Source organism: Panulirus ornatus, chromosome 68 (assembly GCF_036320965.1).
Source record: "Panulirus ornatus isolate Po-2019 chromosome 68, ASM3632096v1, whole genome shotgun sequence".
In the NCBI taxonomy this organism is placed as follows: domain Eukaryota; kingdom Metazoa; phylum Arthropoda; class Malacostraca; order Decapoda; family Palinuridae; genus Panulirus; species Panulirus ornatus.
This window is the reverse complement of record NC_092291.1, coordinates 20,010,392-20,027,826: the sequence shown is the minus strand read 5'-3', so window position 1 is coordinate 20,027,826 and position 17,435 is coordinate 20,010,392. Positions and strand designations below refer to the sequence as shown.

Sequence of the window (17,435 nt, the reverse complement as noted above, 5' to 3'; positions counted from 1 at the left end):
CTGGTGAGAGTAATGACTCACCTGTAATTAGATTCCTGTACTTACAATGAGTGAGCGAATACTTATATTGGCCCGCCCCTTCGCCACACAGAGCATTGGCCTAGACTTGCATCGAAAATATTCACATTCCTTGCACATGCCATATACTCACTTAAGTTAAGATTTCCAGCTGTCAGTTTTGCCTTAACTGGAAAAGTACAGCATTTCCTTACACCCCCATCTCAATGTTTCCTTTTTAAATGACCCCTCACGTCCGATAGCTTTCTCCACTTCGGCTTTGAAAGGAAAATAAAAAAACATCCTTATCAAAAAAAGATATGGAGAATCTAGCGAATTCTTGTATCAGGTTTGGTATCATCTGCAGGTATTTCGACATATGATCTCATGCCATCTGGTTTGGTCATTAACATAGGAACAATACAGATCGTAGTCTACGGTCATAAACGTAAATCAAGGACAATACAGACCCACGTTTGTGGCACCTCACAAGTGTCTCCCTATCGCACACGACAGCTTCCCACACTCACTGCTTCCACCAGTCCTCCTCCTATGTATCTTCCAGTCCATCTTTCCACCTCTTCAGGGATATTATCCTTCCTTCTCTTCTCCACCAACAGCCAATCTTCCTGCCCTTCCTTCTCTTTTCCACCAACAGCCAATATTCCTGCCCTTCCTTCCCTTCTCCACCAACAGCCAATCTTCCTGCCCTTCCTTCCCTTCTCCACCAACAGCCAATCTTCCTGCCCTTCCTTCCCTTCTCCACCAACAGCCAATCTTCCTGCCCTTCCTTCTCTTCTCCACCAACAGCCAATCTTCCTGCCCTTCCTTCTCTTTTCCACCAACAGCCAATCTTCCTGCCCTTCCTTCCCTTCTCCACCAACAGCCAATCTTCCTGCCCTTCCTTCCCTTCTCCACCAACAGCCAATCTTCCTGCCCTTCCTTCTCTTCTCCACCAACAGCCAATCTTCCTGCCCTTCCTTCTCTTCTCCACCAACAGCCAATCTTCCTGCACCGTCTGAAACGTTTTTGCCGAACCTAAGTTACTACAATCAACCCATTCCTCTTTCCTCAGTATTGCTCTGGGGAATGGGGGTCTATCACAGATACCTCCTCAGTTGATAACACACGATACTTCATCTCTGAATCCCAAACTGATCATCATTCAAAAGTATCCTGCAATCGAGACGTATTCGTATATTTCACCAAAATATTTTTTTTTTCCTCCTCTGCTTTACACACTATGCTGGTCAAATGACATCCGCCTACTGCTCAGGGATCAACTCGACCTCCCTTCTGGCACACTGGCACGATCTCTAAACATTTCTCATCCCTCGGGAACCTGCCCTTTTGCCGCAGACTCTTTCATCACCACACTGATAGGCACAATCCCCTCCTCCGTCACACACTCCCTGGGGATCCTAGTCTTATCCAGATCCATCGACAGTGTAGCGATAATGTTCTCAGCAACAACAACACCAACACCTTTATACAACCTCCGTCAACTTTCGGTTGTGCACCTCGGTAAATTCTTGACGTTCGTACGTAAACACTCGACTATCTTTACCGTCCATAACTCCACGAATGTGTTCGTCTTCCTCCCTCAAGATGTACCTGCAATTGGCCAGTATTTCCAACATCTTTAATTTTCAACTTGTTCATCTTGTTCCTGTTACAGTTACGAAACATTTTCCGATTACATTCAATCTTACCAAGAAATTTACCCTTACCTCTCCCTCCTTCTACACACACACACACACACACACACACACACACACATATATATATATATATATATATATATATATATATATATATACATATATATATACAGGCAAAAATGGCAAAAAAGAAAATAAATGCTATTTCTTCCGTATATGTCTTGAGCTAATACGTGAAGAACATATAAACAAAAACCTTCGTCAAAAGTATCTTACTCGACAAATTACTTTTATCTGAATATTTTGTGGCGTATATCATCATGATCGACCGTTGATGCCACGGTGGAAGTGCTGTTTAAGGGCGTAGCCAGGATCTGATAAAGAGGGGTTTTCACATCACAGTGTGAACACAATACTCCCGCAGACCGACACACTCCCTCCCTCAAAACCCTCCCCCACCTCACCACCCGACCCGAGCCCCTCTCCATGGTAGTGACTTCACCGCACCACACCCCCTGCCTTGGAGCAAACAGACCCCCAACCTGGGCCTGTAACGAGGGTAAAGCACATGCCCAAAAGACCGTCTCTCGGGACGGGTCGTGGACGAGACACATGACCTGGTGTGATGAGGTGTGGAAAAAGGTGAAAAACTGTAGGACATGTCCCTCACTGGGGCCAGGCGTAGCAGTGGCTGCCACGAACTTCACCTATCCTGGTCCTCTCTCAGACAACCTAAGCTAGATCAACCCATTACGGTAATGGCAATGGGGAAACACGTGTTATTTTGGATGACAAATAAAATAATCATTATAACCTACTCTGTAGCACCAATAAGCAGCACAGCGGAAGTCGCGAATACACAAAACCACAAGACATAAAAACCATTAAACCCGCGACCACTGTGAAATTACTAATAATATACCAGCGTGGATTTCAGAGACTTCTCTGAGCTATGAAAATTGCCTCTACTATTAAGTAACGAGTAAGACACTACAGGCGTTAATTCTGTCGCTTACAAGGCCGTTTAAAAGCTCAACACGGACCCATCTCCTCCGTCGCTCAGCGCAGACCTGGCTGCACCATAAGACACTCGTAACTGATCCATTACATTATATAACTAGTGCAAAAACGCCCAACATAAAAAAAGTATTGCAAGTGACCGCTCGCTTTCGTCACGGCACATTATAGCAACAACCATCCATGTCTGGTAAAGAAATAGAATGATTATAGGTATGAGCATCGATTACCCACAGACGATCATTACCCATCTAATCATTTATATATCTGATGTGGAAAGACATTACGCACATAACAATTCACATCTGCGGCAGTTCTGTATATATATATATATATATATATATATATATATATATATATATATATATATATATATATATATATATATATATATATATATATATATCATATCTGCCACAGTGGTATATATATATATATATATATATATATATATATATATATATATATATATATATATATATATATAAAATCATTCCCATCTGCCATAGGCAAGTTAACATTCATACCAACGAACGAAAATGACGACCCTTAATCTTTCTTTGGCAGTGAAGGTTTCGTATTAATTCCCGCAGAGTTTTCCGAGGCTGCTTCAATTCCGCATGACATCTGAACAGCGTGAAAGATAAAAAGAAAAAAACAAATACTTAGATGTATTTAGAACGAAAAAAGTGTATAGCTCCAAGAGTTCTGATCGACGGATACAGGATGAAAAGGATTGGCGCGCAACTGTAAATGATGGGAAAAAGGACACATCAGGAAAAAAAGGGAGAAGAAATATATATATATATATATATATGTATATATATATATATATATATATATATATATATATATATATATATATATATATTTTTTTTTTTTTTTTTTTTTTTTTTTTTTTTTTTTTTTATACTTTGTCGCTGTCTCCCGCGTATTGCGAGGTAGCGCAAGGAAACAGACGAAAGAAATGGCCCAACCCCCCCCATACACATGTACATACACACGTCCACACACACAAATATACATACCTACACAGCTTTCCATGGTTTACCCCGGACGCTTCACATGCCTTGATTCAATCCACTGACAGCACGTCAACCCCTGTATACCACATCGCTCCAATTCACTCTATTCCTTGCCCTCCTTTCACCCTCCTGCATGTTCAGGCCCCGATCACACAAAATCTTTTTCACTCCATCTTTCCACCTCCAATTTGGTCTCCCTCTTCTCCTCGTTCCCTCCACCTCCGACACATATATCCTCTTGGTCAATCTTTCCTCACTCATTCTCTCCATGTGCCCAAACCATTTTAAAACACTCTCTTCTGCTCTCTCAACCACGCTCTTTTTATTTCCACACCTCTCTCTTACCCTTACGTTACTTACTCGATCAAACCACCTCACACCACACATTGTCCTCAAACATCTCATTTCCAGCACATCCATCCTCCTGCGCACAACTCTATCCATAGCCCACGCCTCGCAACCATACAACATTGTTGGAACTACTATTCCTTCAAACATACCCATTTTTGCTTTCCGGGATAATGTTCTCGACTTCCACACATTTTTCAAGGCTCCCAAAATTTTCGCCCCCTCCCCCACCCTATGATCCACTTCCGCTTCCATGGTTCCATCCGCTGACAGATCCACTCCCAGATATCTAAAACACTTCACTTCCTCCAGTTTTTCACCATTCAAACTCACCTCCCAATTGACTTGACCCTCAGCCCTACTGTACCTAATAACCTTGCTCTTATTCACATTTACTCTTAACTTTCTTCTTCCACACACTTTACCAAACTCCGTCACCAGCTTCTGCAGTTTTCTAAATTGTGTCTTACATTTTCATATGTATATATATGTATGTGTGTGTGTGTGTGTGTGTGTGCGCGTGTGTGTGTGTGTGTGTGTGTGTGTGTGTGTGTGTGTATACATATGTATATTATCCCTGGGGATAGGGGTGAAAGAATACTTCCCACGTATTCCTCGCGTGTCGTAGAAAGCGACTAGAGGGGACGGGAGCGGGGGGCCGGAAATCCTCCCCTCCTTGTATTAACTTTCTGAAATGGGAAACAGAAGAATATATATATATATATATATATATATTATCCCTGGGGATAGGGGAGAAAGAATACTTCCAACGTTTCTGTGCGGGTCGTAGAAGGCGACTAAAAGGGAAGGGAGCGGGGGGGGCCGGAAATCCTCCCCTCTCGTTTCTAATTTTCCAAAAGAAGGAACAGAGAAGGGGGCCAAGTGAGGATATTACCTCAAAGGCTTAGTCCTCTGTTCTTAAGACTACCTTGCTCAAGCGGGAAATGGCGAATAGTATAAAAATATATATATATATATATATATATATATATATATATATATATATATATATATATATATATATATATATATATATATATATATATATGTACGTACATATGCATGTATGTATGTATGTATATATATATATATATATATATATATATATATATATATATATATATATATATATATATATATATATATATATATATATATATATATATATGCTGATATTCAAGAGGAAATATGAAACACGGTAAGTCTCAAGTGCACTTGGAAATGGTCGTGTTTCATACTTCCACTTGGTTATTAGCGCCACATTGATATATATATATATATATATATATATATATATATATATATATATATATATATATATATATATATATATATATATATATATATGTGTGTGTGTGTGTGTGTGAGTGTGTGTGTGTGTGCATTTCTGTCTTTATTCTCGAAGCAAATAGCCACAAAAAAGCCCCTACTACCACAAACAAACTGTGGCAATAATCAGTACAGAAACAGAAGCACAATTCCAAACAAGCACAAGCCAGACGAAGGTGTCACTGTATTCAAGCCACAAGCTACAGCGATGCTTCCATTGTACATCTAACTTAGTCTAAATTAAAAAAGTCACTCAGATTCTTCTACCTGAGAAACGTTATATAACTGACTTTATTTCACATTAGTTCGTAACTTTTAAGATATTTGACTGCCTCCCCTCCCTGTCGATGTCGCTAGCACTCAACCTCTGCCAGTTCCCCCTAAGTAATGTCAGATATTCTGGAGAAATGAATAAAGAAAAAAAAAAAATAAGGACGACACCTGAAGAATTTTCTCTCCCAGGTAACTTTAATCTGGTGGTCAGTAGGAGGCAGCACCGTGGGAGTGGCGGGGTGTTCGAGGCTGGGGTGCTGGCGTCATTGGCAGGGGCAGGTTGTGAGAGATGCAATGATCTTACGTCTTTTTAAAAGCTACAGCCCAGGGGACTTACGTTGCCTTGGCCCACGGAGGCACTGGACACCTGGAAAAAGGAATAGTACACTTAATTAAGTGTCTATACACTTTTAAAAGTGATGCTGACTTTAAATGAGACGATTCTAACTCCTAAGCTGAGGCATATTGCATGTCACTCATGTCAAGACTAGAATTAAAATCAGTTTAGCTTAAAAGCTTTACAGATCATAGCTTCCCATATAGCTTATGAGAACTTCCCTTCGCTTCCCAACAGGTACTGGAAGTGTTAAGTTCCTCCTATGCATTCATCCAGTTCAAAATACAGCTTACCTTGGCGGTCCACCAGCTCTTGAAACACAAGGGGGAAGGAATATCTGATCACCAGGGGTTTACACACAATCAGAGCCCAGTGGCTCCTGAACTAAGAACGCCTGACAACGCTGTAGTTCAATGCACTGTATAAAGGGAGTCCGTCGAGGACGTCTGAAGACATAGATGGTCAGCCATTGTCGTTTCGAGAAAACCACAACACCGTCCCGGGGTTACGTCGCGTGATCAGCCGTCAAACTATACCGTCATCCTCTCTCTCTCTCACACACACACACACACACACACACACACCTCTTCTCTCCAACTATGACGTCTACTCTTCCCCCCCGTACGCAACCCTAGCAGTGAGGTACAAGCAGCTTATCCTCCGAGTTCGACATCACATCCCTCCCTTCAAACCTCGTACGGGAGCGCGGCGCCGCACAAATCCCTCCTCCTCTGCTAGGCCTCCACTGCCCACAACGACGTTGATTCCTCCGCGTCCTCACAGTTCCTCCCTAAAAGCAGGTAAACTTTACAGACCACCATGTGCTCTTTCCCCCTTCCATCCCTCTCTCCCTTAAATCCAAACCTTCCCTCTTCTTCCCTTCCCATCCTATCTAATCCCCAACAGCAGGTAGAATGAAGCGGTGAAAAAAAAAAGAAAGCTTAAATGCATTCAATGAGGCGGGAGCTCGCGAGGCTCCACGGGCCTAAGCACACACGCTCAAGCACCCGTGGGGAAAGGTGTCCTCAGAGAAATGGACGCTGAAAGAAAAAGAAAATAAAGGAAAATCTCAGACACAGAAGCGTTTGCTCTGGTGAAGCGAACAGAGGGAGCAGACGTGTGTGTGTGTGTGTGGAGATGATGTTGGTGAGGAGACACACAACTGCTGGTGAGGGGATTCTTGTGTGCGTATGTGAGGGAAAACGCTGTGAGGAGACGTACGTCCAAGAGATATTTCTTCTTCGTGAGAACACATCTATTTGTGAGGAATTCTCATTACGTGGGAAGAAGGTAAGGAAGAATGTTTTTACGAGGGAGGGTCTCACTGTAACGAACTACCAACTTGGGTGGAGGTGATGTATTTGAAGACATATTTGTCCGTCAAGCGACATTTATATACGAGGAGACTGCCGTTTGCGGAGCCATCAGTATTTTTGGGAGGAGAAACTCGTTTTGGAGAACAGTCGATTTAGAGACATCTCTCAACAAAGATTCATCCATCAGGAGACATCTTTTAGGATCACATTTGCCTTTCAAAGGCCGTCTTTCTGTGAGCGACAGACGCTCAGCGAGAGACTTCGCTGTATGAATAACCATTTACTCCCGGAGGAACATCTGTCAGAGAGCAGAGATCTGCTGATGAAAAACATCTGCATTCGGGTAGACACCTCCGTGTGAGTGGCTATCAACCTGTGAGGGAACATCTGCCGGTGAACAGACAGCTGTGTGTGTGTGTGTGTGTGTGTGTGTGTGTGTGTGTGTGTGTGTGTGTGTGTGTGTGGGGAGACATCATATCACATATCTCTCTCTCTCCGTTAGGGTACGTGTCTCATGATTAGCACGCTTGGAGTCAAACTTGAGGAGTGTCACTTCGGACAAAATGCTGACTGGTTTTTTGGAGATGGTCAGAGACGTTCGGTACAAAACATTCGTCAGTGATGGTGAGCGAGTTATAACTGTCGCTTAACACGTTCAATCGTAACTGTGGTTGGTTGGATGGGTACTTTAGGTGGTTGGCTGGGTGCTCGGTTGGTGGGTGGGGTTGGGCTTATTATCATCCAAGAATCGAAAAATCCATAACACCTTCTTCAGGAGCTGAGGGTAATTCGAAGACCATATACACACTACTCATGGCGCACGGACCATGAACCTGTGTCACGCATCTTTTAATACGACCAGAAATACTGATGCGCCTTCGGCATATACGATGATTCTGTGTTGCTCGCAGTGAAACGTCATGTTTGATGCTTAATCTTTTTTGCCCTGACACAACCATCGGATCCAATGGCTTTTTATCCCCCTATTACTATCATGCACAGTGGGGTAGAGAGGGAGAGAAGGAGAGGGTTCACGAAGCTTTCTTGAAGTTAAATTCTTTTAACCTTTCCTGAAACGCTCGTGAAAGTCGTACTCGGTGAATATAGATTTCTGGTGGCCACTTTAAGGAAAATGCTTAGATCTTATTTACTTTGTCCCATAAAGATTTTAATTGCTAAGTTCCCCGTCTATGAGTGAACGAATATGAGTTCTGATGAGGTCAAACGAATACAATTCACACTCAGACAGGCTTGATATAAGTAGGTTATTCGATATACTTGGAGTTTTACTTTTATGAATGATGTTAAATACCTGCATCTCCCAAAATGATTCAAGGATACATCAGACGTGTTTTCCTAAGCGATACAGGACGAGAATTAGTGGTTCACTGATGGTTCACGTTACTGCTATGACCCTGTCCTTACGAGGATTTGGACAATTCCAGGGGCGTCAAATCTGAGATGATGCACTGGGTCGCAACTACATCTCCCCTTCCGCTTGAATCTACGTGTCAGTAACTTATAAACTGGTTCCATTTGACTCTTATAATCACTTAGATCTTATCAAAGTCTTTATCACTATCGTTATCACCCTGAGTGCCATTTTCTTTCGAGGATAGATTACCGACAGTCACCTCTGGACCTGGCCCTCGGATCATTGCTCTTCCACTCGCTCGTTAATTAATCACGCAGGGGGGGCTAAATGAGCACACACACACACACGCGCGCGCGCGGGCGCGGGGTGGTGATCCCAGCCACCTCACGTGTGTGTGTGGGGGTGTCCCCGGGCCCCCACAGAACGGGTATATCCCCGTCATATTTCACCGTCAGACGTTGCGCACGACACTTTAATATAGCGGGATGTGTTGCGCTGTTCCCGGCCGGCGCTGTGATGGACGACGCTAATGGGTTCCTGACGCCGGCTATCGGGCGGCTTATCGTCCTCCCCAGCAACACTGATTTATAGCGTGAGCGCATGCATCAGGTCCTCGGTGTGTCCGTGTGTGTGTGTGTGTGTGTGTGTGTGTGTGTCTGTGATGTCCGCCTTGGGGATAATGATGTCGACTCTTCATCTGCTGAACTATGACGTATGACACATCATCGCCCGGATTAATCTGAAGTTTTCCTTTATATATATATATATATATATATATATATATATATATATATATATATATACTATATATGTTATCCTGGATAGGGAGAAAGACTTTTCTTTCTTTTAAACTATCGCATTCCGCATAGCGTGGTAGCATAGAACAGAGGACTAAAAGGGAAGGGAGCGGGGGGCGGCTGGAAATCCTCCCCTCTCTTTTTTAATTTTCCAAAAGAAGGAAGAGAGAAGGGGGCCTAAGTGAGGATATTCCCTCAAAGGCTCAGTCCTCTGTTCTTAACGCTACCTCGCTAACGCGGGAAATGGCAAGTAGTATGAATATACGTTAATGGTACCGTGCTTGCTTGAGGCTACCTCGCGAGCGAGAGGTGACCTCCGGCTAGGCTCCATCTTCGTCAAGTGGACGGAAGGGAATTATGTTGAGTCACGTCTGGGAACTACATGACTGCCAGACGAGTACATGATAACCCAGCTGCTTCGTGGGTCCTGGGGTTACAGTGTGATAATGATGATAATAATAATAATAATAATAATAATAATATTAATAATAATAATAATAATAATAATAATAATAATAACGATAATAATGATAATTATATTAATAATAATAATAACAATAATAATAATATCCCTGGGGATAGGGGAGAAAGAATACTTCCCACGTATTCCCTGAGTGTCGTAGAAGGCGACTAAAAGGGGAGGGAGTGGGGGGCTGGAAATCCTCCCCTCTCAATTTTTTTTAATTTTCCAAAAGAAGGAACAGAGAAGGGGGCCAGGTCAGGATATTCCCTCAATGGCCCAGTCCTCTGTTCTTAACGCTACCTCGCTAACGCGGGAAATGGCGAATAGTTTGAAAGGAAAGAAAGAATAATAATAATAATAATAATAATAATAATAATAATAATGATAATAATGATAATAATGATAATATTTATGATAAAAATGATGATAATGAAAATAATAATATTTATGATGATAATAATAATGATGATAATAATAATAAAAATAATGATAATAATACCAATAATATTACACACACACACACACACACACACACACACACACACACACACACACAGGACAGCTCGGCCATCCTTACTGCTGCTGCTGCTGAGGTCTGGCTTGGCTGTTATATCAAGCCGATAATACGGGTTAGTCGCGCCTTTTCTACGCTATACGGACCATTTGTGCTCCTGAAAGGAGAGGCTTAAAGGATAACACGCAATAAAAGATGGGGCTGGCGGGGGACAGCGATAACGAAGGAGCTGGGGTGGAAAAAAAGAAAAAAAAACGAGAAGGAAGGATAGAATAAAAAAAAAGGTAGAGTGGTTGGTGACAGTCATGGAGCCTCGCTCACCCTCCCCATCAGCCCCCAAACACCTTATATATTTTTTTCCTCCGTACATCATCCAGAGATTTCCTCTTTCCCCCCAGCCCTCCCCTCTGGAGGGCGGGTGTTTAAAGATGGCTAGTGTGGTGGTTACGCGAGTGAATGTTGTTCACTCTTAGTCCATTGTGGCCGCTGGTGACGACGCCACAGGGTTCCTCTTTGTGTGTGCGTGTGTGTGTGTGTGTGTGTGTGTGTGTGTGTGTGTGTGTGTGTGTGTGTGTGAGTGTGTGTGTGCGTTAGTGGATGGGCCATTCTTCGTCTGTTTCCTGGCGCTACCTCTGCGGGAAACAGCTAATAAGTATAATGAATATATATATATATATATATATATATATATATATATATATATATATATATATATATATATATTATCCCTGGGGATAGGGGGGGAAAGAATATTTCCCACGTACTCCTAACGTGTCTTAGAAGGCGACTAAAAGGGAAGGGAGCGGGGTGCTGGAAATCCTTCTTTCCAGTTTATACTTTTCCAAAAGAAGGAACAGAGAAGGGGGCCCAGTGAGGATTTTCCCCTCTAAAGCTCAATCCTCTGTTCTTGACGCTACCTCGTTAACGCGGGAAATGGCGAACATGTAATATATATCCTTCATGCTTGTGTTTCCTCTGGTGATTCCTCTCTTGTTGGCTACGTCGAAGGTTTCTCTCCCCCTCCCAACCGCCCCGCCTCCTTGTGCAACAAACATTGTCTTTTATAAAGACAAACTTAAACACTGTGACGTGGAAGATAGCATGTCAAGAGTACCACACTTTGGCATAAATGTACATGGTAAGTTTAACTCGGAAAAGTAGACACACACACAGATACACACACAGACACAGATAGACACACACACACACACACACACACACACACACACACACACACACACATATATATATATATATATATATATATATATATATTTGTACTATTCGCCATTTTCCGCGATAGCGAGGTAGCGTTAAGAACAGAGGACTGGGCCTTTGAGGGAAATTCTCACTTGGTCCCCTTCTCTGTTCCTTCTTTTGGAAAACTGAAAAACGAGAGGGGAAGATTTCCAGCCCTCCGCTCCCATATATATATATATATATATATATATATATATATATATATATATATATATATATATATATATATATATATATATATGGTTGAGTGCCAAGAGATCCTATACACTTCTGCTGCTCATTCCTTCAGCTGACCTGAGCGTCTGATCATCAGACCGAAACCTGAAGTTCAAGGAGCAGTGGTTGGAGTGTGTGTGTGTGTGTGTGTGTGTGTGTGTGTGTGTGTGTGTGTGTGTGTGTGTGTGTGAGGCATCGTCGCTCAAGCCGACCCGCCTCCCAGGCCGCCGTATCAGTGAGGCGGGAGGGGTGGAGGTGGGTGTGTTGCTGGAGTAATTCCCTGGCACATAGTTGGCGCGATTAACACCCTCGCTCGTGAGGCCGAGAGATCTGCACCATCATGAAGGGAACATTATCATCAACTCCTGATCCTCCGCCAATGCAAAGTGTTCGAGTCGTCTTCCGGGTGAGCCAAGACAAAAGAGACGAACGTCGTTCTTTTGTTTTAGGTGACGTATATCTTCCATGGTATATCCAACTGTCGTATGTACATCTCTAGTACATATATGTGTGTGTGTGTATATATATATATATATATATATATATATATATATATATATATATATATATATATATATATATATATGTCTGTAAGTGTGGGGAAAGGAAGGCGAACGATTAGAAACGCCGTCGGTGAGGGTTGGAGGCGACGCCGAGAGTTCCAGCCGGGAAATCGGATGCGGGGGGATCTGTTAAGCCCTTTATAGGAACCCGATGAAAAATTAGAGTAAGGGGGATGTTGTCGGCTTAGGGGGCCGCCCCTCGAGATGCTGGAGACAAGGGAGGCTAGGACACAGGTTGGGGGGAAGGGGGGGAGCGGGGGGAGATCCTCTAGCTCAAGAGATAAGGGGCAGGGAACAGGAGGCGGAGAAATAGGAGGTGGAAGAGGAAATGAGAGAGAGAGAGAGAGAGAGAGAGAGAGAGAGAGAGAGAGAGAGAGAGAGAGAGAGAGAGAGAGAGAGAGAGAGAGAGAATCAAATGCTTTACTGTAGTCTCATTGTAGATTTAACAAATCTGTCAAATCTACGAGCATACAACTCCGAGAGCAAGACACAAGACACAAGACGCCTACACGTCGCCAAAGCACTAACCACCAAGAAACAACTAGAACACGGGCTCAATCCTCTGTTCCTGACGCTACCTCGTTAACGCGGGAAATGGCGAATATACATTTCATATATATATATATATATATATATATATATATATATATATATATATAAATAATGTCCATATTCGCCTTCCTCATCTCCAGTGCTTAGATCACTACTTTTCCTGCTGTTGAAATCACCAACCATCCCTTATAATGGCCCAAACGAAGTCAACCAACGTATCCTTACTATGAACAAAATCGACACATCTTCACTACACCCTAAACAGACCAACATATCCACACTACACCGTAGGGAAGCCACCGAATCCTCACATTTATCCTAAACTCAAACTTTTTAAATCTGTCAACGCTTTCTTCACTCGTCAAAAAAACCAACGAATTTCTAAACCCCATCAAATGAACTCCCTCATCGTATGTACAACCCTTAAACTCATTCAATCTAACGCTTCTCTTTTAAGTAGATCCTTTAAAAGTTAACTTTTATATTCTGTCCCTGAAAACTTGCAAAGCCCTGACATCAATTCCATCACTCAAAACCCTAAGAAAACGCGTTTCCACTTTATCCTCACCGTACTCTGGGCCAACCAACGCATCCTCACTACACTGAGGGCCAACCAAAGCATTCGTATATACCCTAGGACAACCAACGCATCCTTACCATACTCTAACTAAGCAACGCATCCACACTTATATATATCCCAGGATCTAAATTTTAACACTCGCCATATTTCCATCTTCCACCCTCGCACTTCCTCCTCTCTCCATTTATTCTACTTCGACCATTACCATCATCGCCATTTCAATGCCAGTCCAACAAAAGGCAGTTGATGATGGGTCGATAAAAAGTGGTCTTCTGATACCAGAAGACCACACGTAACTGACCCGGGGGTCACATCTTATCATCAGACCTCCTGCACTCTCCTGCCTCTGCAAAGGTCATACGTAACCAAGCCATCACTTTATCCAGTAAAGCCACTAGTCAAGTCTGATGTAATACGAAGGAATACAAAGGAAATCAAACAGCCAATGACCAGAGGGGGGTACCCTCCCTTCGAGGCTGCTTGTAACAGTGGAAGACATCAGGAACTCACAGATTAATGAGGTGAAGGATGGAAGGCATACTGGGAATAAATTCTGCATGAGCTCTCATAGTGTGGTAAGAAGAGCTCATCCTCAGATTCCAATACTACAATATTGAGAAAAACCTGCAAAATTCTACAACATTGAGAAAAACCTGCACAGTCTTATCAAATTTTGCAAACGCAGCTCGATCTTACAAATGTCAAAAGACGTAAAATCATCGTCATTTTCCTCACTATTCTCTCAGGGATTCTATTTTGCCTTAGTAAAAATTTCTAAATATGTGAGGTATCTCACTGAAGTACTTGATGCATTAGGTATCAAGTACAAAGTCATTTGGTCTAATCATGACAATGGAACGTACAAATATCAAAGTATCTTAATCAACACAGCGGATGTCCTCCTATCCAAGCGGTTCACACAGCAGCTCTTAGGCACAGTACGCCTGGTGGGCTAAACAATCGTTATAGGCGAGGCATGACGGTGAGGCGCCTCGAACCACGACAAACACTTTACAGTAAAGTTTGCCCTTACTAACGTCATGGCTGTGTACTCATACCCAAGACCTCGGACGCTCTGCCATGGATAGACGACTCCCAGTATCTCTGACGTGTACAGACGCCCAGCAGCTCTGAACGTGTACAGACGCCCAGCAGCTCAGTCGTGTACAGACGCCCAGAAGCTTTGCTATGGGCAGGAAGGAGGTGACCAGTAGTAAAGCGACGCCCTGTGGCCAGCCAACCCAGGCCGGAGAGTAGTGGAACATGGGGCTGACCCACCGCGCCACCCCGCTGTGAGTTACGGGACGATCTGCACTACCGCCATCAGCGATACTCCCATAACAAGCGGAGGGTAACCACATAACTTTCCAAATGGTATTAACTTTCCTCCGGATTAATGCGAGTTAAACCGTAAACGCTGAGGGTTATATGTATGGGTGGGCGGGAAAAGCGGAAGATGCAAGCGAAGGTGATACTTCGAAGGTTAAGCTCGGACGGCGTCCAGTCCTCTTGCAAAAGACTGAGAGGCACTTCTTCACGCCACCGATGGTCGACCCTATCCCTAAAGCCACGTCGTCAAACCTCGCACGGTACGTGAGCAGCTGGAGCGAAGATGATCAGTTTCCTTTAACAAAAAAAAGGTGACAAAAAGTCATCGTGTGATATTGTTAAGATACGAGAGTGAGTGGGAGGGTCAAATACATACAGTGTTCATTAATGAGGTGCAATAACTTCCATCATGATGAGGCTCCGACATCTTCGCCAAGCCTACTCATGAAAACTGAGTCACTTTATGATGATTGGGGTTCGTATTGTCACATCGTCTCGTATTGTCACATCGCCTCTACGGAGTAAATCCTCACCCCTCCAAGTACTGTATATGAAAGCCTTTCGTCCTATTTGAGCAATCTACATTCATATCTATTTACCTTCTCTCTCACTAGAGGGCTGAGCATATCACTATCCTCTACCAGACGACCTCGTCATACACCATCAGGTCTTCTGTTATCTCTCCTTTCCTATGTACTCCCGTAATTGACCGTTCAGTCACCATCGGTGAATGTATGGCCAGACGATTTAAAGAAAAAAAAAGATGAATAATTCGAGTCACTACACCTGTAGTGTGGTCTTGGGCGGGTATGACAGTCGGGCGTGTTAACACGAGAGATAAGAGATGGCTGGCTCAGCTGGCACGGAGGGTGATGGGGGGGACTGGTGGCTGAGGTGACATGGCCCACCACAAGCTTGTGATGCTGGGGCTCAGGTTCCTGCACACACACACACACACACACACACACACACTCCCCCCTCCCTTCCCCCCACCCCAATGTCACACCCCACGCACGCACACACACACACACACACACACACACACACACACACGCACCAGGCAAGCCAGACAAACAAACACTCAAAGACATAAAAGTCAGACATCGTGGTTTTTATGAAGGCCGTCCGTCCATGTGCCGCTGGTCTTGAGCCGCCGCTTTGGTCACCGCCAGAGGGAAGGGGGAGTGAGGAGGGAGGGAGGGAGGAGAAGACGGTATGGGCCACGGACGGGGCCAGGGTTGGACGGACACAGGTCCCGGGCGGGTTAACAGGATCAGATAGGTCGGGCGAGGGTCCTCCCGGGAGGCGGCCATGGGCTGCTGACGCCACCAATGGGCAGACGAGACCCCAAGGCCCGAGGTCAGCCAGTGTTGCCAGGGGTTCAACGCTGGCTTTACCTTACGACACCAACTGTGTAGCAGGGAGAACTACGTCGACTTTAGGGGGCCAAGACTCAGTTACAATGGTGCCGGAGGTCGCGAACGACGAAACTTCCGAGCGGGATGGCGTAAAACATACGACAGTGCAGCTGAACGAAGAAGAAAAAATATAGAAACAGAGATTATAAAAAAAAAGGAAAGCTTTTAATGTGCGAGTGCCGACGAGGAGCCAGCCGCTGGTAGTACATGTGCAAGGTTATCGCGTGGGAACCAGGCTTTCTCCCTCGCCCGTCCACCAGCCCAGGGAGGAGGAGGAGGGAGGAGGAGGGAGCCCAGAAAAGGAAGAACAAACAGGAATGGATTCTCCCTGGCAAGGGAAAGTAAACAGGAAGCGAACTACGGTAATAACGGGAGGAGCAACTCGGACGAAAAAGGCAGTAGGAATTACAGTCAAGCATTCGCGCATGAAAGAAATATAGAGATACTTATCACTGCTTATCTGTTATCATATCTATATACACGCACATAGTAAACACGAACCTGTCCATACAAGTACCACGAGTAATAAGTATGTCGAATCTTTATTCCTAAAAGAACTTCATCAGAGTAGACCCCGAGCAGGGATGCAACACAGAAGAACGCTTAACACCAAAAAAATATTGGGGTTTTAATGAGACACCTGTAACTCTGTACTGTGGAGGGTTCAGTGCAAGTGAAAATAAATACATGACATCTTCGATGCGGTCTGATTGCCTTAGAAACTGAGACAGAATATATATATATATATATATATATATATATATATATATATATATATATATATATATATATATATATATAGTAAGAAGGAGAGCCTAATGTAGAGTGGCCCTGTTCTCCATTCCATAAAAGCGAATCACTTAAAAAGAAAAGATTTCTCCACCTTCCCAACGGTTTCGTACGGTACGAACGTTACGTCCGTGTATCTAAAGCGTCAGAGGGATGAAGAGAAATAAGTATATACTTTCCAGGCGGCAGTAATCCCGGGGGATAAGGATGATATCTCTGATCATAAAATCTATATCATTATAGACTGGACAGAGCATGAGGACCAGACCAGGACCA

The 17,435-nt window shown here is 43.7% G+C and overlaps 1 protein-coding gene across 3 annotated transcripts in view; it reads right to left on the bottom strand.

The window, feature by feature from the left end:
* The window catches only part of LOC139747260 (uncharacterized), a 292,326-nt gene that overhangs the window by 27,526 nt on the left and 247,365 nt on the right, over positions 1–17,435 (bottom strand). The window contains exon 3 of one of the 3 annotated variants that reach the window (XM_071659352.1): positions 5,988–6,017. The exons of the other annotated variants lie outside the window; for them this stretch is intronic. Coding sequence (XP_071515453.1) covers positions 5,988–6,017 — 30 coding nt within the window. The remainder of the gene's footprint in view (positions 1–5,987; positions 6,018–17,435) is intronic. 3 annotated transcript variants of the gene reach the window in all.